Source organism: Ruditapes philippinarum, unplaced genomic scaffold, assembly GCF_026571515.1.
Source record: "Ruditapes philippinarum isolate M1 unplaced genomic scaffold, ASM2657151v2 ctg5420_1_1_1_1, whole genome shotgun sequence".
NCBI classification, from domain to species: domain Eukaryota; kingdom Metazoa; phylum Mollusca; class Bivalvia; order Venerida; family Veneridae; genus Ruditapes; species Ruditapes philippinarum.
Window position 1 is genome coordinate 1,385 of NW_026866532.1, and position 24,166 is coordinate 25,550.

General features: G+C 32.7%; 2 protein-coding genes and 1 long non-coding RNA gene across 3 annotated transcripts; 2 read left to right on the plus strand and 1 right to left on the minus strand.

The window, feature by feature from the left end:
- Positions 1-1,988: 1,988 nt before the first annotated feature.
- On the minus strand, positions 1,989-9,023 carry LOC132732784 (tetratricopeptide repeat protein 9C-like). The gene is made up of 3 exons (XM_060719296.1): positions 8,631-9,023; positions 7,559-7,747; positions 1,989-2,867 (listed from the first exon to the last, which is right to left on the minus strand). Exons 1-3 carry the CDS (start codon positions 8,920-8,922, stop codon positions 2,734-2,736), a joined length of 615 nt encoding a protein of 204 aa, XP_060575279.1. The 5' UTR covers positions 8,923-9,023; the 3' UTR covers positions 1,989-2,733.
- On the plus strand, positions 5,863-6,397 carry LOC132732785 (uncharacterized). Its single transcript, XR_009626095.1, has 2 exons — positions 5,863-5,950; positions 5,994-6,397. It is a non-coding gene; the product is annotated as an uncharacterized LOC132732785 (long non-coding RNA).
- A 141-nt stretch (positions 9,024-9,164) lies between the features above and the next one.
- On the plus strand, positions 9,165-23,013 carry LOC132732788 (eukaryotic translation initiation factor 3 subunit K-like). The gene is made up of 8 exons (XM_060719298.1): positions 9,165-9,321; positions 15,337-15,435; positions 15,819-15,939; positions 16,268-16,342; positions 18,017-18,083; positions 19,621-19,698; positions 21,359-21,484; positions 22,659-23,013. Exons 1-8 carry the CDS (start codon positions 9,269-9,271, stop codon positions 22,688-22,690), a joined length of 651 nt encoding a protein of 216 aa, XP_060575281.1. The 5' UTR covers positions 9,165-9,268; the 3' UTR covers positions 22,691-23,013.
- Positions 23,014-24,166: the final 1,153 nt, after the last annotated feature.

Sequence of the window (24,166 nt, forward strand, 5' to 3'; positions counted from 1 at the left end):
TTAATTCATATTTCCTTGGTTGATTATTCTTTTTATATATTGTTGTTTTCGTATTTGTTTTGTTTACATGGTTTACACTGTTTTGTATTATATATTTTATAAATATTAATAAATAATAACTGTGATATGTTAATGATCTAAACTTACTTTATAACTTAGAAATATAATATGTTACTTACTTTACTGTAGAAGAATTGACTAGTATTATTGAAGCATTATGAAGCATGAAGTTTTGTTACTAGTTTTTCAGAAATCGAAAAAGTTTAAGCCATTTCCAAAGTAGTACTTTTCAATGTAAGTTTATATCACTGATAAATATAGAAAATGTATGAAGAAATAAAATGAAATAAAAAAAGTAAAAACATAACTTTAGTTGATTTTTTTATTTTCTCTTTTTTTGTATACAAGAGGGCCATGATGGCCAGAAATTGAGGTAATAACTAATATGAAATTACATTATGAAATAACTGATGATCTTTTGCACATGTTTCACTGAATCATCTCTGACAAAAAGTGTTTCGGCTGTTCCAGTTGTCTGGCTAGCTTCACGAACATCGTCACACCTTTTATTGCTTTTTACAGACACACATAAAAACTACAACAAAATAGATTAAATTTAGTCTTATCATCAATTTGTATTCTCGAGCTACATTTTTTTCATTTAGTACAATTTCATTTATTTCCTCGAAAAGGAATAAAAATGCTATAATTTATGACAACCAAAGTACTGCCTCGGTACTCGCAATACCACTTTTACCAGTACCAGTAATTGCAGCATGACCCGACTCTGGCTCGAATCCACAATCCCTGGGTAGAGAGGCAGACACCTTAACCACTTAAGAAAAGCTTCATCAACTTATAAAGTGGAGTCAGGGGGAATTATCAGGGAAATTTATATAGAAATATTAGTGATCACTATTATGGAAAAGATGCTAGAGTTATGAGCCTTGTCATATATGACGTTGGTGATGATCAAAAATTAAGTTAATGATCCCAAAAATTACAATGATAAAATAAAAACTTTGAAAAAATTTAGACCAAAGGGGAAAGAACTCTTGAAATATAGGTAGTAAAGTGAAGGGATAAAAATATCATATACATAACTCCTTTCAAGACAAGTTAGGTCAATATTTTGCATTTACATTGTGTATGTTAATAGAGCAATTACATAAACTATGAACATCATTTCTCCCCCTCTGCTTTTATCATGGGGAGCATAAAAATGGAGTTCCAGGATCTTAAACATACATTTATAGAATCATAATCATTGAAATGGCCAATGTCAGTAAAATTGTGATGTTAATTTCTGACATTTTAATTCTGTAATCTTGCTTTTTTATCATTCCAATCTTGATAGAACCAAGTAAACCATCTTGTGTCCTAGGTAAATGCCGGCATAGGAACAGTTTTACCAGATTGCTGCAAACTTCCAAAGGTTATTATACTCGTACATGTATTTACTTGATATTTGATCATGCACACATTTTACAAACCAGTCTCGGCTAATGCATTGATATAAATATGAATTATAGTTACTGTTGTGTCATGGTAAATGCTTGCATGCATTAACAGGATGGGCAAATGGAAAGAAAAAATTCTGCAGCTGATGTCAGATAAGATAATTGTCTTTTATCACAAGATATTAAATAAGACTTAACCCTTTCGCTGCCAGAGGGTTATTGTTTTATTGATCACCTATTTGCCAGAGGGTTTTCTAAGAAATTACTATATTATTAATTAATATAATTATTATTATTTGTTATTATTATTATAATAATTATATATGTTTCCAAATCTGTTAGTATAATAATAATTATTGTCGATGGTATAATTTTCTTTATATTTATTATTATTTTTTTATTATTATTATTAATTTATTATTATTACTATTATTATTATAGAAACGGCTAAAGCCGTTCATATGGCAAATACGCCGAAAATAACAGGGACGACAGAAGCCGTCCCTATGGCAGTGAAAGGGTTAAAGGTCTTTGATTTCATTTTTATTTACCTCTACATGTGCTACAATTTGAAAAATGAAACTGAGTTTGATTGGAAATTAAATGTCAAGAAAAATGTGCACCAAGCTAACAGTCACAACTGCTACATAGTAAAAAATATCACAGAACTTATTGAACACATGTGAGATCAATTAAGCTAACAACATTTGAGCCGCGTCATGACAAAACCAACATAATGCGTTTGCGACCAGCATGGATCCAGACCAGCCTGTGCATCCGCGCAGTCTGATCAGGATCCATGCTGTTCGCTATCAGTTTTTCTATTTGTAATAGAGTTTGTAAGCGAACAGCATGGATCCTGATCAGACTGCGCGGACATGCAGGCTGGTCTGGATCCATGCTGGTCGCAAACACATTATGTTGGTTTTGTCATGACGCGGTTCATTTATATCCTCATGAAATTTGTCTTTTAGGAAATACCTATGTACCTTTTAACATGTAATAATTAAGAGTCTATAACTTTTACCGTACTTTTTTCCTTTCTTCACCCTTGTAACTTTAAAAGATTTTATGAGCAATTATCAATGCACCCTGTCAATATAAGTATTTCCTTACAACACATAATCATAAAAGACACATAATCATAAAATACAATAATATCAGATTCAGGCTATCAAATATTTCGGCTCTGATTAACATCTTCAAAGGAACCTAAGCACAGTTGTCAAGCACAAATATTTTGTTTAGTAATGTTAATGTAACTAAACTTCTATCATCCATTTTTACTACTGTCATTTTTGCTGTCGAACATTCCTCTGTATGCCTTACTCAATTGCTGATCTTGCCTCTTTATGCCCTCTCTACATATCTGCACGTGTTTATTCAATAACGCCCTCAGTCCTCTATCTGTGTACAATAAAATGTCAAGATATAGAATGAACCTTTAAGAACTATAAAGTCTGTTTTTGCTTTGAACTTTGAAGAAAATTAACAAATTCTCTGAAGCTATTACTCATGTTACTAACATCCAAATTTTACAAAGTATATCAGGCCTCGACATTAGCGGTGGTCCGTTGGTCCGAGACCACCTGATTTTGGCAAGGACCACCTAATTTTAAAATGCACTGGTCCGTCGGACCACTTGAATTTTCTGGTTTGTGCAAGGCTCATTTGGGAGAATGGCAATTTGGTCAAAAACATGTTATATATATTTTGTTTAAAACCATTTGTCCTATGAACATGTATATGGTTCATTAATAGATTAATCTGATAAGTTAAAGAAGGTCTTAAATCATCAATAACTTTCATTTTAAGTTGCTAAAATTGTGTCTATGCAAGTTAAAAGAGTTAAGAATTTGTGATATTAAGCTAGGTACAAATTGCATTCAAATGATGCTAGTAATGATGCATCGTCGGATTACCACGGTGGAACCTTTAACATTTATGTTATGTTACATGTTAATCACACGTGGGTATCCGACGATGGTAATTATGATATTGTATGGGATACCGTATGAACTTTCAATTTCATATACATGAATAATGGCAGCAAACTAAAGGAACTTGAGAAATACATCAAGTTATTTGCTAGTTATCTTTATTTTAACTTTTTAACGCTAAGAGATCCATTTCTTCCAGAGTTAAAATTACTTTTTTTTTAAATTTTTGATAAAAGGTTAAAAATACTCAATGTAAAAAATAAATATCAACCAACAAGCAACGGGGCGATAAAAATTCTGTATTCATAATAAATCTGTGAGAAAAATAAGCTAAACTATAGTTATATATAAAGTTGTCTTTAGATATTTCCTTGTTTTAAGATAATTTATTAGTTTTTATTAAAATGTTAATCTATAAAAGATACATGTAATTATCATGATTATAAGACGTACCACGTATCAGCAATGTATATTTGAATAACAGTAAGAAAAAAACCCAGACACAAATGGTTTCACTATTCCCTAACTTGAGTTGAGACAGAAATCACTTCAATATATAAGTTAACACAAATAAGAGCCCTGTTGTGTATTTTCGAATGAGCTATGAAAAAAAAACTAGAAATGTGTCCATAGGACACGGGTGCCCCCACCGCGCCACTGTTCTGTCAATCTTTTTACTAAGTAAAGGGAAATAACTCTACAAATACTGGATAAATCCACAAGCTAAACCCCAGGTGCAAATCTAAATATGCTGAGCAACCTGCCCATAAGGTTTAATGACTATGTCAAATCCTTTTTGAGTAACTTGCGACACAAGTTGAAAATTGCAAAAATTTTCTAAGTGAAGGGCAATAACTCTAACAAGAGGGCCATGATGGCCCTGAGGTCGCTCACCTGTATAATTATAGCCCCCCCCCCCCCCCCCCCGGGCCAATTTTTACCCAAGGGCTTTTATTTGTGTTTATTTGAACAGACTTGGTAGACACCCATAAGAAGATGTTTCATGCTAAACATCTAAGTTCTAGCTCATTGGGTTTTTTAAAAGAAGATTTTTTAAGGTTTTTACTATGCACATATAGTTAAAAACCATGACACCCCTGGGGCAGGGCCAGTTTTGACCCCCAGGCTTTTATTTGAACAAACTTTGTAGATATTTACTTAAAGATGTTTCATGCTTAATATCTCAACTCTAGCTATTTGGTTTTTTTCAAAGAAGTTTTTTAAGTTTTTGCTAAACACATATAAGGAAAATCAATGACACCTGGGGCGGGGCCAGTTTTGACCCCAGGGCTTTTATTTGAACATACTAGGTAGACACCCATTAGAACATGTTTCATGCTAAATATCTTAGCTCTAGCTCTTTGGGTTCTTTAAAAGAAGATTTTTTAAGTTTTTACTATATGCATATAGGGAAAATCAATGACCCCCCGGGGCGGGGCCAATTTTGACCCCAGGGCTTTTATTTGAACAAACTTGGTAGACACTCACTAGAAGATGTTTCATGCCAAATATCTTAGCTCTAGCTCTTTGGGTTCTTTAAAAGAAGATTTTTTAAGTTTTTACTATATGCATATAGGGAAAATCTATGACCCCCTGGGGCAGGGCCAATTTTGACCTCAGGGCTTTTATTTGAACAAACTTGGTAGACACTCACTAGAAGATGTTTCATGCTAAATATCTTAGCTCTAGCTCTTTGGGTTCTTTAAAAGAAGATTTTTTAAGTTTTTACTATATGCATATCGGGAAAATCAATGACCCCCTGGGGCGGGGCCAATTTTGACCCCAGGGCTTTTATTTGAACAAACTTGGTAGACATTCACTAGAAGATGTTTCATGCCAAATATCTAAGCTCTAGCTCTTACAGTTCTTTAAAAGAAGATTTTTTAAGTTTTTACTATATGCATATAGGGAAAATCAATGACCCCCTGGGGCGGGGCCAATTTTGACCCCAGGGCTTTTATTTGAACAAACTTGGTAGACATTCACTAGAAGATGTTTCATGCCAAATATCTAAGCTCTAGCTCTTACAGTTCTTTAAAAGAAGATTTTTTAAGTTTTTACTATATGCATATAGGGAAAATCAATGACCCCCTGGGGCGGGGCCAATTTTGACCCCAGGGCTTTAATTTGAAGAAACTTGGTAGACACTCATTAGAAGATGTTTCATGCCAAATATCTAAGCTCTAGCTCTTAGGGTTGTTTAAAAGAAGATATTTAAAGATTTTTCTTTCGGTTGCCATGGCAACCAGAGTTCTGCATGCAATTAAATTCTTTGAACAATTTTTAAAGGTGACCACCAAAGAACATTCCTGTGAAGTTTGGATGAAATTGGCTCAGTGGTTTATGAGGAGATGTCATTTAAAGCAAAAGTTTACGGATGGACGACGGACGGACGGACGACGGCCGGACGCCGGACGAAAAGCGATCACAAAAGCTCACCCTGTATCTTTGTGACAGGTGAGCTAAAAATACTACATAAATCCAGACAAAAATACCTGGTGCACAACTGCACATGCTGATCAATATTCCTGTAAAGTTACATGACTCTAGGTCAAATACTTTTTGAGTTACATGCGACACAAGTTGACTCTAGGTCAAATACTTTTTGAGTTACGTGCAACACATGTTGAAAATTGCAAAATTTTACTAAGTCAAGGGCAATAACTCTGAAAATACTAAAAATATCCACACGAAAATACCCAGGTGCACAACTACACATGCTGATCAACATTCCTGTAAAGTTTCATGACTCTAGGTCAAATACTTTTTGAGTTACATGCGACACAAGTTGAAAATTGCAAAATTTTACTAAGTCAAGGGCAATAACTCTGAAAATACTAAAAATATCCAGACGAAAATACCCAGGTGCACAACTACACATGCTGATCAACATTCCTGTAAAGTTTCATGACTCTAGGTCAAATACTTTTTGAGTTACATGCGACACAAGTTGAAAATTGCAAAATTTTACTAAGTCAAGGGCAATAACTCTGAAAATACTAAAAATATCCAGACGAAAATACCCAGGTGCACAACTACACATGCTGATCAACATTCCTGTAAAGTTTCATGTCTCTAGGTCAAATACTTTTTGAGTTACGTGCGACACAAAAGTGAACGGATGGACGGACGGAAGGACGGACGGACGGACAAGGTAAAATCTAAATGCCCGCCACTAACGTGGGGGCACAAAAAACAAATAACTTCACGACAGAATACCTACTAACTTGCTCTCAGATAAAAATATATATCTAAAATGTCTGTTTTCTTTAAAGGTTAAAAATACATCTTTGTCATCAATTTTAAGCATACTTTTTTCTAAACTTACAGGAAACTGATATAATAATAATAATTGACCACTTGACTTCTGGAAGGACCTTAATTTTAAATCTAGTGGTCCGGCTTACCACCTGATAAAAAAGTTAGTGTCGAGGCCTGTATATATTTGTATAGGAGTCTATGACAAATGTTTTTAATTGTTTTTGTCTGAATCAAAATTTGTTTACAATGCTAACAGAATGTGTTTAGATGGAAGACAACTCTATAATGAATATATTACATTCAGAATAATATACACTGGTAATGCACGTATAAATAAGCTACTGCAAGTTAGTCTTTTTTTTCTTTTTTTTTTTTTTTTTTTTTTTTGTTTACCTGCCATTGTAAGAAATGACAATGGAAACTTCAGACACAATTTTTTAAATGTTATGCATTTTATATAAATAAACTTTACAAATGTTGTTAAATAAAAAACTTTTAAAAAAATGCAGTCAAAGAATGTACCTTTTTAAAAAAATATAATAAATGAGATAAATTCATCTTAGAGAATATAAGAAAAGTTAATCCATCAGAAAGAAGGTGGTGATATTTCTAACAAAAAATTATTTTTATACATCATACTTGTAACTTATTAACCATTAGTCTGCTGGCTGTTGCAGCATCTACCTATGCAACCAGTGCAGACCAAGATCAGTGCCACCTGATAATGGTCTGCATTGTTGACTTATAAATCAGAACTTACTTCAATTTTACCTGAATATGATGAATGGTTTTGTTCACTTATTATTTAAAGATAGACAAGTCCCGACTCCATATAAGATCTTTTACATGGTTAGCGTTAAATTATCTTGATATATACAAACAAAGAATCATCTTTACCTATTTTACTACCAGCCTCTGTTTCTGCTTGATCAAATGACTCCAACGCTTTTTCATAATTCTCTAAATTACAATACCCAAGACCTCTTCTGTAATAAGCTTTCACATTATTTGGTGTTAACTCAATCACATTATCACAGTATTCAATAATTTTTGTATAGTTTGGGTTTGGCTGTTGTAGTAAACATGCTGGAAAAGAGATACAAAATACTGTATAAAGTATATACTTATAGAAATCAGAATATAAATAATTAAATAACTAATACAGAACATGTATTTGACATATATTTATAATAAGCAATATTAATTGGATGATATTAAATACAGAAATTTTATTCAATGCTCATAAGTAAAGCACAAATGAGTTTCATTTTTTCATTTTTAAAAATATAATTGTACTGGCTACTGCTCAATTGAAATTTAATGTAGACACCTATATAGGTTCTTAAATGATACCGTAGCTAAATTTGATCTAAATGAAGTACATCTTAAAGAATTTAGTGCCTATCTATTCATCATCGGTAACAGTGCTGATTCCAGCTTCCAAAACAATGTTATTAACACCATTTAATGATTTACTACGGACAAAAAATACTTAAAAAATATTCTTTCAAAACAATCAACATGATGTGCGTCTGATTGGATGAAAATATAATGAGGGGCTTATCTCATCCTGTGATATTTTGTCCCAGATCAAACCAATCAAAGTACCTGACTCAGTGAATGATAACAAAGGGGTCCGACACACTTGGGTGTGTTCATATATAGTGTAATTAAGCTACACAAGCAATTTGACAAAAAATATATGTCCATATGAACCTAGCTTGTGATCAGCATGGTATTACATTGTGATTAGTAGAGAAATGAAAAGGTTTAAGTGATATTTGTTTTAATTGTTTACTGTTTTTCACAAACTATCAGTGATAGGGTAATGTTAGAGTTAAATCCCTTGTCTCTATATAAAATATTTGTCCATATATTTTTTGTCAAATTGCTTGTGTAGCTTAATTACACTATATATGAACACACCCAAGTGTGTCGGACCCCTTTGAATGATAATCGACAAACTCACCAGCTAAATTGTTGTAACAATCAGCTGTTAACTTTGTAACTTCAACTCTGACGCTCTCAGGGACTTGCTGTGAATACCCCATCTCTTCCATATCCTGCTCTGACATGAATGCTCCCAAACCAGCACTCTTTGCACTTCCAATGCCTTTTAACTGCAACAGGGCCCTGTGGTATTTCCCCACAGCATGTTTGTAATCTTTGTTTTTATGACATTCATTTCCATCAGATTTAAATTTTTTGGCTGTTTCAAGTTTCTCCGTATCAGAAATTACGGTAGGCTTATTCACTGCCATTTTACCCAAACAAGATGCTATGAAATGCTAGAAAAATTAAGAAAATAAGTAGAATATTAAAAATTTCTTCTCGGGCGAACTTTGATAGTCGTAAAAGCATAATTTTCCAATCGTAACGACTCGGCAATTCTTGAAGTCGCCCGAGGAGTTCCGATTGCATAATTTTCATTAAAAAATAACCATGATTTGATCTCGAAAATATATCGCGATTTTTTGGAAATTCTAATGGTGTGATTGATACTGGGAAAGGCGTTTGTTATCAAAGTTCTTTTTTAAAAAGTAAATAATTTTACGACATTTTACCGGTATCGAAAATTAGTCTACTTCCGCGCATGTTTTCATCGAAATGGCAGATGCTATGAGATCAACAGTTGCGACCCTATTAAAGGGAATAGACAGGTTATTTTTAGTCAAATTATACAAAAATATCATTTTTAATTGTCATTTTCATGAATTATCATCAACTGTACATTTCTTTAAACAGTAGTCATTGATTGTTGAATGACCAGACAACCCTTTCATCTCTACTGAGATACAGATTACTGTATATTATAATTGTTAACAATTGACATATTTTCTTCTTTGACTCCTGATTTAAAAATAAAAAAAATTGTCCTACCTGTTATAGAAAGTTAAGAAAAATTTGGAAACAACTAATGTGGTGGAAATGTTTGGGTAGTCGGACTATTCTCTCCCTTACCAGTTCCTCGCATGACGTTTCCTCCCTGATGGTTCTCTCCCTATTTTGTCTTTTCATGTAATTAATTAATTCAAATGATTCCATTTCATGCTTATTGTTACCACGGATTTATCAGTGTTCCCATTTACGCACATATGTGCGTATTTTACGCACAAATAACAAAATTCACGTACAGAAATTTAGGCAAGAGGGTAAAAATACGCACAGAAAGTCGGAATCTTAATCATGTATAATTCAAAAATTATTCTTTTGAGCAATTTTTCAAACAAAATTCACTTAAAGTGCATTGAAATTGATGAAATGTGAGAAAATCTCCGAATTCACAATGAAGTTTACAGACCCCCAACTGGGAATTATTGCCGTAAATTACAAATTTGAAATTTTGTTTTACGATGCCTGTAAGAATAGCCAATGAAAAACAGTCTTAAAATATTAAAAAAATATTAATTCTAATATAATTGTAATCAGCAACAACTGGAATTGTAAATGTTTCTGCAGAAAACTGACGAATTTTCATTTGTCACATATTTTCGCGATGCCGATTTTGTTAATTTAAAAACATCAACAAAAGGGAAGCTTTGTTTTGTTCAAAGGTGTGTAGTCACAATTATATATGCTGTTTATGAACTTAGATAACTTCAATAATGTTTATATTAATTGAGATTGAGATATATGCCAGTATGTGTTGGTCACAATTAATTTTACCTAAGGGGGGGGGGGGGGGGGGCAGTGATGAAGTGAATCTTGAAGAAAACAGCATAATTGTCTGATGTATGATTTTGGAATTATCCTTAAATTTCATATAAATATTGTACAAATTTAAGTACCCCCTGAATTTTAATTTTACCCCCAGTTTTCAAAGGTAAGGGGTAAAAATACTCCCAATGAAAAATAGAAGTGGGAACACTGTTTATATTACAGGGATCGGACACTCCCAGTTAACCCTATATAAATGCTTTAATATCTTGTCGTGCACCCGATAAAGGTACATCGATCGATAATTTACCGGCGCTAAGCGTAAATGCCCGTTCGCAACAGATACCTACTTTACAAAATACCATATAGCTTTTCCATTTATTATCCGATTTTGGAAATTTAAAGTTTATTTTGAAGAAAAATACTTGTTTAATTCAAATATCTAATTTATTTTTAGCTCGACTTTTCTATGAAAAGGGGAGCTATCCTACTCGCCCCGGCGTCGGCGTCGGCGTTAGCGTTGGCGTCACACCTTGGTTAAGTTTTTCGTACCACCCCACTTTATTTCAGAAGTATTACAAGTATGGCTTTGAAACTTACCATACTTGTTCACCATCATAACCTCCATCTACAGACAAGAGTACATAACTCTGTCAAGGTTTTTGACAGAATTATGGCCCTTTTTTGACTTAGAAAGTGTATTGAGCTTGGTTAAGTTTTTTGTAATGCCTTAACCCTTTGAGATATTGCTTTGAAACTTTTAATGCTATTTCACATCATTACCCCCATCTGTACGCAAGAGAAGGTAACTCTGTCAAGGATTTGTTTTAAAAATTAAGGCCTTTTATCGACTTAGAATCTTGGTTAAGTTTTTTGTACCACCTCACTTTATTTCAAAACCATTGGAGGTATTGCTTTGAAACTGACCATACTTGTTTACCATCACGACCTTCATCAACAGACAAGAGGACATAACTCTGTCAAGGTTTTTGACAGAATTATGCCCCTTTTTGACTTAGAAAATACATTGAATATGGGTAAAATCCACTTATTGCCTTAACCCTTTGAGATATTGCTTTGAAACTTTTAATGCTATTTCACATCATTACCCCCATCTGTACGCAAGAGAAGGTAACTCTGTCAAGGATTTGTTTTTAAAAATTAAGGCCTTTTATCGACTTAGAATCTTGGTTAAGTTTTTAGTACCAGTCCACTTTTTGACTGAACTGTTTGAGATATTAATTTGAAAGTTGGAATACTTGTTTACAATCATGATTCCCAAACATGTCCAGGAGAAGGTAATTCTGTCAAAGATTTTATTTGAATTATGGCCCTTAACTGTCAATGTTTTGTATTATAGGCAAGCACTAAAAAAGTCGAGCGCGCTGTCTTACGGACAGCTCTTGTTTAAAGGTACAGTTTATCTGTCCGCAACGACAGTTAGAAAATTAACTTGACGAAATCCGCGGTAAATTCACATTTTTTTTATATAAAAAGCAGGTATTTGAAATTTATTATTATGGTAACATAATAAATTCAATTTCAAAATAAAAAAGAAGCCGTTGTTAGTTATTCACAGATGATCAAAGATGCAATATTTAAGATTTATTGGGTTATGTAGTCAAATTTATTAACGCACAATTGTTTTACGGGTAATGTATTGCGGGCGCTTTACAATGTCACTCGTATATTTTAATTATTCTTTTTATTTGAATGCCTGTAGAAAGATATTTATGATATTTTTTAATGTAATGCTAGAAAAACAATAAAGTATTTACAGTTTGAGACAGTATTATGCGAAATAAAAGTAACTTTTGATTATTTTTTACACATCGCTTAAATTTCTTTGAAGTTTAATTACTTTTGAAGGGGTTTAATTAACAGGTAACAAGTGATAATTGAAAAACTTTATTTTCAAACTTTCATTACCAGGTTACATGTGATAATTGCAACACTCAATCGTCAAAAACAAATAGAATTTGAATGTATAATTTGTATATGTGCGGTCTTTAACTTCAATCCATGGTATGTGTGATAAGAAAATGATTCTGAAGAGGATATATATAAATACAATGTAAATCTATTTTCTTTATTAACATTTATAAATGAAATTGAATATATTGAATATATACAAGTAAATTTGTATAGTCCTTTCATTGAAAAATAATGAAAATAAACATATGACAAAAAATTATTTGATGTGAATTGTGAAGGATAAATATGAAAAAAATCTGTTTAAACATAAAAAATAATATTATAAAACAGCTGTTCTGTATGCCAATAAAAGTTTCTTCCTTGCCAATATAATGAATTCATCAATGTATGAACGCTTTTTTTCAATGATCTGAAAATATATTTAATACACTTACTAGTAGAATACTATATTTATACTAATATTCAGGTAATCAAATAAAAAATGTTCAAATCATTTTGAAATAATTCACAGAAAAAAGACAAATTTCAAACGTTAATTTCTTTGAAAGTTTTTAAACAATCAAGAAACATTTTTTTGCATTGCAACCATTAAACCATGTAGAAAATAATTATCTTAATCTGAATCGCGGTAATAATTTGTGCTTGAAGTAAAAGGGCGTCAAAGTGTAGAGAGTATGCTTTAACAATAGGCAAATATTTTTTAAATTAGGTACTTTTTTAACTCAGCGTTGCAGCGTTCTATCGGCATATTTTCATATATTAATACTTTAGCGACACAAAATAATACTGTATCAATACATTAATATGTGTAAAAATTTTCACAAAGCTGCAATAACACCACACACTCTTGTGAAAATCTGTCATATTTCGCACTCCGCGCCTTCCGCCATCTCTCATTCTGTCCACCTTTATCCGATATGTGCGATTCCGCGCATGCTCGCGACGAGACTTTAAGCTAAAACGAAAGTGTCCGATCCTTGTAATATAAATTCGTGTTGTTACATTACGTTTGTAATAAGTTTTTATCACAATAACCCTAAATTCTATCCAAAACAAAAAAAACGAATAAAAAAAATCCCATATATCGTGGACTAACCAGTCCTCAAACCTCTAAGCATTCAAGAGGTTTTTTAGTATAAATAAAAATGTATATTTATAAAAATTCTTTACATATGTGCACTTTAATCTTTATGTAACATTTCTGTAAAGTATGACTGAAATTCAACAATTAAAAAAGCTCTATTTCCATCTTGGAAAAGCACAACCCTCATTTTTAAAACTGACATGGCTTCTTAATCTCAAGAACCTAATCTCAAACCCCTTCAAGTATCTCTAAAATTCTACCTTTTAGTTTAGCCAATGAATTGATTGTTATATGACTGTCACATGACAATGAAGTACCCTACACGATGCAGGTACAGTACCTGCTTTAAGATATTTTTGTCTCTAATATTCATTTTCACAAAAAGTTAATGGTGTATTTACTGGACTTACAAAGTTTATAGCAATTTGTATAGTATGACCCTAAGTAATAAAATATGTAATGTAAATATTTGTTCCTATGCACTGTTTTCATTTGACATCAGCAGATATGTCTGTCAGAAACTAAGCTTTTATGCACACAAGTTCAGGACATCATAGTCACTTCTAGTGAAAAATAACAACACATGAATGAAAGGTTTGAGAATAGGTTGGGTGTGAGATTAGGTACTTATACGATATATACTAATATGAAAAAGGCAAAGCCTCAAAGCGAGCTCGGTGTACTTTTAACGTGATATAGTATGAAATAATCGCTCATTTTTATTTCAAATGCAGTGACGAGTGCGTGTGACGTCACACGTACTGTGTTAAATATGGCTCCGCCCCTGTCGTTAAATGAATAACGAGTTTTGAAAATGTTGATAAAACTTTGTTTGTTTATTTCATTTCACTCTATAATTTTTCAAGCGAAATAAGATTATTAAAAGTGAAATAAATGTAAAACTTTAAACGTTTGCGACATTAAAATAGCGTACTTGATTTGATTGTTTTGCACTTGCTGTTTGGCGCTACATTGTGACGTCACGTAAACAATACTTTAAACGTCTGTACAGCGTTAACGACTGAATAAAAGATATTGGTGTTCGAATTCATTTTCTTAGATAGACCATTTTCTTTCATTCTAGATAGTTTTCACAACAAAATTTGACAAAAAATTGTTTTTATTTATCAGATTTTTCATACAAAATGGCGCCTTCAATTTTCATTTTACATTTTCCGGTTTAAAACTGTCATTCGATATTTTATACACAGCTTCCGCTATTCTGGTTCCCTGTCCAATTATGGTTCTCATAGACGTGCGCGGGTGACCAGTCTACACATCCGTTTTCAGTCAGAATTCCTCAGTTTTTATCGTTATCTTTAAATTCGAAAAGTTGCGATGTGTCCAATTCGGTACTTCGGAAGAAAGTTTTCAAAACCATCACTTAGCAGGTACTCGCGTTATCATAAAGCTCGCTTTGCGAGCAGGCCCTTCGGGCCAGCTCATCGAGCTCACTATAAAAAAAACACAAGGAATCTGCCAACAACATTTCCCCACCCACTGCTACATTTACAAGGAATATTCGTAAAAACGCCTGGAATTTACTTTCGAGCACACTTAATCAAAAAAGCATTAAACACACATTAAAATCTATCAGAAACACTGCTTACTCTTATCAACTATCCAACTTTTACGCCAAATGAATGAATTTATCACTGCTCTTGACTTCTCCCATCGTCGGTTCCATTGCCAGTTCTAGCGATAAACTCTGTCATACCGTTATTGACCAGTCTTTGTAGATCCCGAAATTCTATCCAAAACAAAAAAATAACAATTTAAAAAAAAAAATCCCATATTATATATACTATCTATATAGGATTTTTACTTAAATCATTTTATTTAAATTCTCTGTCCATTGTTTTCTATTGAGAAATATTTCACAATATTCTTAGAAGTCAGGCAGTGGTTCTATCAGTTTGCAGTTAAAATGGTGTCAATTTTTGTTTTTACGTATTTAAAGATAATAAATTTTACAAAACTTGCTTTATCTCTATTGTAGATATAATCCAGAGAACCTGGGAACACTTGAAAGATATGTAGATATGCAAATTAGAGAAAACACATATGATTTGGAAGCTAATCTTGGTGTTCTTAAATTGTAAGTACATTTATTACATATTAGATAGTTAGCTATATTAATACATATATACTTTTATATAGTGAGTTTTGCTCTTTAGAAAGAAGAAATTTGGCATATCAAGTTAAGAATTTCTACTTTGAATACTTGAAGTTAGCAAGACATTTTGTTGACATTAGATTTAAAAAAAAAGTTTGAAAAAGTATTTCATATGAGTCACCAAACTGTTATAGAAATTTGTAATTAGTTTAGCTTTTGCTGCATACATATGATAATGTTATGTTATCATATTCCTGTAGTATTTGTGAAAATGATAGAAATGAATCCTTTCTAGAGCATTGAATGAAAATATAGTGTTTTTGTCAGATTTCAGGACTAAAATGATTTCTTTTCTTTTTGTCTAGGTATCAGTTTAACCCTGGATATTATCAGACCAATGTAACGGCCCAGATATTGATGAAGGCTCTTACTAATCTACCACATACTGACTTCACATTGTGTAAATGTCTCATAGACACAGTTAGGGTATCCTTTATAATGTTTCAAGAAGGCAAAATGTTATTCACATTTTTGTCAATAGTATATAAATATTATAAAATGGTTGATATGGTTAATATTACTTTTCTTTCTAAACAGTCCTAGATTGACCATTGATGCCAGATATGATATCAATGTGCTTCTTGACATGAAGATGTCATCAAAGAAATATAATTGTTCTCATTTAATATAAATTATAGTATGTTACATGTTTTACAGGGTATTGCCAAGATTATAGTTTTCAAATGCTGCACATTAATCAAGTAACTGCATAATATGCAACAAAAAAAAGTTTCTTTTCCTTAACTGTCATTAGCAAACAGAGGAACCTGTGAAAACAGTCATGAATTTAGCAGATCTTCTAGAAACTTGCAGATTCCAGGAATTTTGGGTAAGTAATGTACAGTTAAACCTTTCACAGGAATATTAGAATGCCTGCTACTGTTTATACATGCCTCTAGGTGAATAAATACACAAGAGTTTTAGTTTGTTTGGAAGAAAAAGTAGAGCTACATGTATATAATAATGGCTGTGTCACCTTTTTCATCATCGTCCACTTTTCAAACACTTTTTATCAAAGTTGCCTGTTTATTAAGTAGATTGATTTCAAAAACTAATGATTTCAAAACTGAAAAGTATCAATATTGAACTTTGAATACTTATTTACAATAACAAGTCACATTTGTAAGACAAGGGGCATTTATTCTGAAAGCTATACATGTAATTATTTTTGGAGTTATTACCCTTTATGACTGAATTTTTGTTGAATATGCATATTAAGTAGAATGATTTCAAAACTATGAAAGAAACCTACTTGAAACCTAAAATACCTGATGTAAAGGCACAGTTGTCAGACTGGGACATTGTCCTGAAAGGAATGCTTTTAGGACTTATGTCCCTTTTTAGCTTAACTATTCACAGAATAATCAAGCTAATGCAGTCACCCATTTGTCGGCATCCATGTGGTTAAGTTTTTGTGTGTAAGCAAGTATCTCCATAACTACTGAAGGGAATGGATTAAAACTTCACACACTTGTTCTCTGTGATTATCTAACATGATTGGCACAAGTCCCATAACTCTGATTTGCTTTTGTGCATATTTATGCCCCTTTTTGGACTTAGAAATTCTTGGTTAAGTTTTTGTTTGTAAGCTGGTATCTCCATAACTACTGAAGGGAATGGATTGAAACTTCACACACTTGTTCTCTGTGATTATCTAACATGATTGGCACAAGTCCCATAACTCTGATTTTCTTTTTTGTGCATAATTATGCCCCTTTTTCAACTTAGAAATTCTTGGTAAAGTTTTTGTTTGTAAGCTGGTATCTCCATAACTGCTGAAGGGTTTGTGCCTTTTTTGGGACAGTTTTATGTATTCATAATAATATGGCTGTGATTTACTTGATAAAACATCTTAATAACAAGCCTTTGTACCTTTTGGGACAATTTTATGTATTCATATAGGTAAGCATTATTATACTCAATGAAACACCCTTGTGACAACTTTTTGGAATTGTCGAGCGTCACTGTCCTCTGGCAGTTTTGTTAACTTTTTATAAAGATTGGTTATTAATAAGAGATAAGCATTAACACATTTGGTGCCTTTTAATTTGGTTTGAGATGGTTTTACCATATTCAAAACAGAATAAGTTGTCTTTTTCATATGCATTATAAATTTTGTTTATGCTACATAAGTATTAATATCAAGTGTCAGGAGCCGTGTGGTTGTTAAAAGTTGCCCCATATTTCAGTGTTGTTATATTTTTCTGGTCCTTTGGGATCATTTATTCCAGCACGTTAAGTGTTGAAGATCGAGTACCCCTCAAGCCGGTGCTAGGGAGCATGTTGGATGTTTGCACTTTTTATCATTTCTCATGCACAGACTTAATCAAACTGAGTCTGCAATTTTCATGTAATTTTGTTGTGATTAATGCTTCCAAGGGATCACTTTTTTCCAGATATTCATAATCATACACTAGTTAAGTCTTTAATAGTTCTTTCATCAATTGTAATACATGTTGCTGCAAAAAGGTTTTGAAATGTTGTTTTCGTTTCTGCTTAATAGGAGTTGATACAGAAAGAGCCAGATGTTACAATGGGTGTGAAGGGATTTGAAGACTCAGTCAGAAAATGTATGATATTTTACTGTAAATTACTATAAATGTTCATAATGTGCAATATGTATTATATAATGGGATACATTTATTTACACAGGAAGAAGAGTTATTATTTATATAGGACTTGTCTTTAGATTTATGTAATTTTTTGACACTGTAGAAAATGTGTTCTTTAAATTTAACGATCAAGTATAAAATAGAAAAGACAGAATAAGTCTTTTCATATTTATGGCTCTGTGAACTGGTGTTTATAATAAATATTCATATTGTTTTAATTTCAATAGAAAAACTTGCAAAAGTTACTAAAATCATTCTTCAGTACATTACATGAATGAGCAGAAAAACCTTTAATTTTCTGCTCATACTAATGTATGTAAAATAATGTAATAATTAACTTGGACAATAATGTTAATAATTGGGAAAATAGAGAACAGTTAAAGCATATGGTTTGCAATGATTGACCCCAAACATGTATGTAAGAGCTAGAAACACATAGAAAGACTTTCACAATACATTCTTTTTTTTGTGTCGCCTCTACGGAGTAGTGGCGACATATAGGGATCACTTCTCCGTCGTCTGTCTGTCCGTCTGTCCGTCTGTCTGTCTGTCTGTCTGTCTGTCTGTCCGTCTGTCCGTCCGTCCGTCACAAAACTTGTCCGGACTACTCCTCATAAACTACTCGTGCAATTTCATCCAAACTTTACAGGAATGATCAGTACCAAGTCTAGTTGTGCATATTGTCAGGATTTTCCGGTTCAATGATTTTTGTCAGAGTTATGGCCCTTTAATAATTTTTAATTTTAAAGTTTGTCCGGACTACTTCTCTTATACCACTAATGCAATTTCAATGAAACTTTACAGGATTGATCTGTAGCCCAAGTCCTTGCGCATATTGCACGGGTTTTCCGGTTGAATGATTTTTGGCCGAGTTATGGCCCTTTGATAAAAAGGTTTCTTTTTCTGTGTGTTGCCAGATACACAAAAGCTTGTCCGGACTACTCCTCATAAACTACTGGTGCAATTTCATCCAAACTTTACACGAATGATCAGTACCAAGTCTAGTTGTGCATATTGTCAGTATTTTCCGGTTCAATGATTTTTGTTTGAGTTATGGCCCTTTAAAATTTTTTATTTTTAAAGTTTGTCCAGACTACTTCTCTTATACCACTTATGCAATTTCAATGAAACTTTACAGGATTGATCTGTAGCTCAAGTCCTTGCGCATATTGCACGGGTTTTCCGGTTGAATGATTTTTGGCCGAGTTATGGCCCTTTGATAAAAAGGTGTTTTTTTCTGTGTGTTGCCAGATACGCAAAAGCTTGTCCGGACTACTCCTCATAAACTACTGGTGCAATTTTATCCAAACTTTACAGGAATGATCAGTACAAAGTGGTTAGTCTAGTTGTGCACTGTCCGTCTGTCTGTCCGTCTGTCACAAAATTTGTCCCAACATGAAATTGGCCATCATGAGGCGACACATGTGATTACTGATCGCTCTTGTGTACATACATATTGATTGATCCCTTTGACAGTGTATGATTGTTGTTTCAGTTGTATGCCATGTTGTTGGTGCCACATACCAGACTATACCAGTGCTGCATCTTACAGAACTACTTGGTGGAATACCTGGTAAAGCTGTTTACAACTTTTCAGCAATCTTATATTGGATTTCCAAAAGTGTAACATTTTTAGCTCGACTATACGAAGTATATGGAGAGCTGTCCTACTCGCCCCGGCGTCGGCGTCCGCGTCCAGATTTTAGATTAAAGTTTTGGTGCAGTAAAATATTTTTCACTATAACTTTGTCATTTCTTAAGGTATCAACTTCAAACTTCAAATATATGTTCCTTATCATCAACCACATCTTATGTGACAAGGTTCATAACTCTAGCACCAATATTTTCAGATTTATCTCCCCTTGAACTTAGAATTTTCCTTAAAAAATATTATTTTTTACTGATACTTCTTTATTTCTTAAGGGATCAACCTCATACTTCAAATATATGTACCTTATCATCATTCCCATCTTATGTGACAAGGTTCATAACTCCAGCACCAATATTTTCAGATTTATCTCCCCTTGAACTTAGAATTTTCATCAAAAAATACTATTTCTTACTGTTTCTTCTTTATTTCTTAAGGGATCAACCTCATACTTCAAATATATTTACGTTATCATCATCCCCATCTTATATGACAAGGTTCATAACTCTAGCACCAATATTTTCAGATTTATCTCCCTTTGAACTTAGAATTTTCCATACAAAATATTATTTTTTACTGTAACTTATTTATTTCTAAAGGGATCAACTTCATACTTCAAATATATTTACGTTATTATCATCCACATCTTATGTGACAAGGTTCATAACTCTAGCACCAATATTGCAAGAATTATCTCCCCATAAACTTAGATTTATTTTCTAGAAAAATGTTATTTTTATTTTAACTTTTTTATTTTAAAAGGTATCTACCTCAAACTTCAAATACTTATTCCTTATCATCAATTACATTTTATGTGACAATGTTCATAACTCTTGAAGCAATATTTACAGATTTATCTCTCTTTGAACTTAGGATTTTCTTTAAGAAATATAATAACTTCTTTATTTTTTAAGGTATCTACTTCAAACTTCAAATATATATTTCTTATCATTACACAAATGTTGTGTTGCAAGGTCCATAACTCTAGCATGACTATTTCTAGAATTATTCCCCTTGATCTTGGAATTTATGTTAACAAATGTTATTTTTTTACTATAACTTAATACATAATTATACATAATTGATTTTTCTTTCATAGTTTTGTCCTCCTTACTGCGTCCAGTATTTTATTAGTCGAGCTTCGCTGTCTCCTGTGACAGCTCTTGTTTTTAACCAAGATTATTATCTAAAGATTTAGATGAGGTTTATATCTGTATTTTAAGGGACGTTCGTGGCCGAGTGGTTAAGGTCGATTTCAAATTGCTTGCCCATGATCACCACTATGGGTTTGAATCCTGATAGGGACTTTGGATTCTTCCATGTAAAGGAAGCTATACAGGTAGCTTATAGAACGTAGGTGGTTCCACTCAAGTGCCTGAAAAAATGCTCGGAAGGGCACCTGAGGTCTTCCTCTACCAGTAAAGCTGGAAAGTTGCCATATGACCTATACTGTATTGGTACAATGAAAAAACCCAACCAAAAACGAAAACAGAACTGTATTTTACAATAAAGTAACTGCAATAAAGAAGTCATATTCAAATAAAGTGTAATGAATTTTATCACACAGTGACATTATATTTTTCAGATACACAAGTAAAGCAATGGATAAGCAAATATGGCTGGAATCTTAGCACTGATGGCAATGTTTATATCACTAACCAGGAAGATAATATCAAAACTAAAAATATAACAGAGAAAATCACATTTGACAGTATGTATCACAGACTTTGTTAAGAGGATAATAATATGAAGAAGCTGTTGCAAATTTTTGTTCTGTCAAGGATTAGGAGTGGAGGCATGGCAGATTGGTTATCCTGTCGGACCTGTAATCTAAGGATCTCTGTCCATGTGGGTTCAAACCCTGTCAGGTGCAAGCTGTTGTTTCCTTATGCAAGAAACTTCACACCCATTGCTCAGTACTGGTTGGTTCCAGAAACGGATTTGAGTGTGTCTAAAAGCTTTTAGCGACCTACACATTCGTACAAAAATATATTCTGTGTTAATCCTGTAATAGGATTTGTTGAAATTATTATGTATAAATTGTGTGTCTTACATTATCATGACATTTTAAGTAAAAGAGAACGACCGGTTTCATTTCAATTGGAAATTCTTGTTAGAAAATACGGCTCTTTTCATAGTATTAAGCATATTGATGTGAATGTTTTAGGAATCATTATTGCCCACATACTGGTATTGTTGCACCACTTGCTTCTCACCTCTTATGGTTTGAATCCTGCCAAGCACTTTGGATTATTTCATATGAGGAAGCTATCTGGCTAGTTATTAAAAGTTGTTAGTTATACTCAGGTGCTGGTTTGAAGCTGAAATAATGCATAGAGGGGCACCTGTGGTTTCACTAACGGGTAAAGCTGGAGAGTAGCCATATGACCTTTACACTTTTGGTGCAGTGTAAAACTCAACCAATAAATAGAGAATACCATGCTGGTGTATAATATTACAAAACGTATCAGGCAAGGCTAAGGAAAAGACTTCATTTTTTTCGTGCCAAGCCTGATAAATTTTATAATATCAGACACTTGTTTGGTATTTTTATTTATCATGTTTGCAATTTTAATATGCGTTTCTTTCGTTTAATTTCAAAAGAAACAAAAACCTGTTAAGATCCTGTCCAAAAATGTATTAGATTCAAAGTTTATTAGTTTAATATTTTCAATCTAGTAGGAGGTAAAATATTCCAATCTCTTCATTTTATTCCAATATATATATATATATATATATTGATGAGGTGTCTGATAAAGCTGAAGGTGACTGATAAAGCTAAATTTAACAGATATGAAATTTTATCAACAAATAAATGTAATAACACAATAAAAAAAACCAAAAAACTGTTGTTTCACTAACCTATGGTATGTTTTTATTTTCAGGTGTAGCAGCTATCATGGCCTCTCATCGATAATAATAGACTGTACATTTAACAACATTCATTTGGAATAATAGTTTATGGGATAGGTTCTTCTTTCATCTGCCACAACTTGAGAATAAATGTTCATTCATTTGACTTGAAAGTGCTATATTCACATCAGTTTAATATTGGTTTAATATTTATATATTGAAATGGAGAAACAAATATATAATGCATTGACTATTGGCTATGTTTTGCTTGCTAGTGAAGAAGCAAGATCAGCAGAAACTTTTGAAGCGACTTTGAAATCTTTAAAGAAAATAGCATCTGGAATAATTAATTGTAATGTTTTATTAAAACTGTATACATTAATGATATGATTTGTTGTATTGTTCATATTTCCATTATTTTAAAGTGGTCAGTTTATAGAACTATTTAGGGAGTTCTGTACATTTGTCACAAAACTTGTGCAGACTACTCCTCAAATACTACAGTTGCAATTTCATCCAAACTTTAGAAGAATGATAAGTACCAAGTATAGTTGTGCAAATCGTCAGCATTTATCAATTTAATGATTTTTATGCTCCCCAAAATTTCGGGGGAGCATATAGTCGCAGCCTTGTCCGTCCGTCCATCTTTCCGTCCGTCCATCCCCTTTTCTTGTCCGGGACATAACTTTGAAACAACTATAGGTATCAACATGAAACTTTGTAGGTAGATAGATCTCATTGAGTAGGTGTGCAGTGTACAAGAACCGTAACTCTGCCTTGCCTAATTTTTGAATTATTCCCCTTTGTTTATTTTTACACTTTGAACTTTGTCCGGGGCATAACTCTAAAAGTATAAGAGGTATCAACATGAAACTGTGTAGGTAGATAGATCTCATTGAGTAGGTGTGCAGTGCACAAGAACCGTAACTCTGCCTTGCCTAATTTTTGAATTGTCCCCCTTTGTTTATTTTACACTTTGAACTTTGTCCGGGACATAACTCTAAAAGTATAACAGGTATCAACATGAAACTTTGTAGGTAGATAGATCTCATTGAGTAGGTGTGCAGTGCACAAGAACCGTAACTCTGCCTTTCCTCATTTTTGAATTATCCCCCTTTGTTTATTTTACACTTTGAACTTTGTCTTGGACATAACTCTAAAACTATAAGAGGTATCAACATGAAAATTTGTAGGTAGATAGATCTCATTGAGTACGTTTGCAGTGCACAAGAACCGTAACTCTGCCTTGCCTAATTTTTGAATTATCCCCCTTTGTTTATTTTTACACTTTGAACTTTGTCCGGGACATAACTCTAAATTTATAAGAGGTATCAACATGAAACTTTGTAGGTAGAAAGATCTCATTGAGTAGGTGTGCAGTGCACAAGAACCGTAACTCTGCCTTGCCTAATTTTTTAATTATCCCCCTTTTTTTTTTTCACACTTTGAACTTTGCCCAGGACATTAAACATGAAACATTTGCCCAGGTATCAACATGAAACTTTGTAGGTAGATAGATCTTATTAAGTAGGTTTGCAGT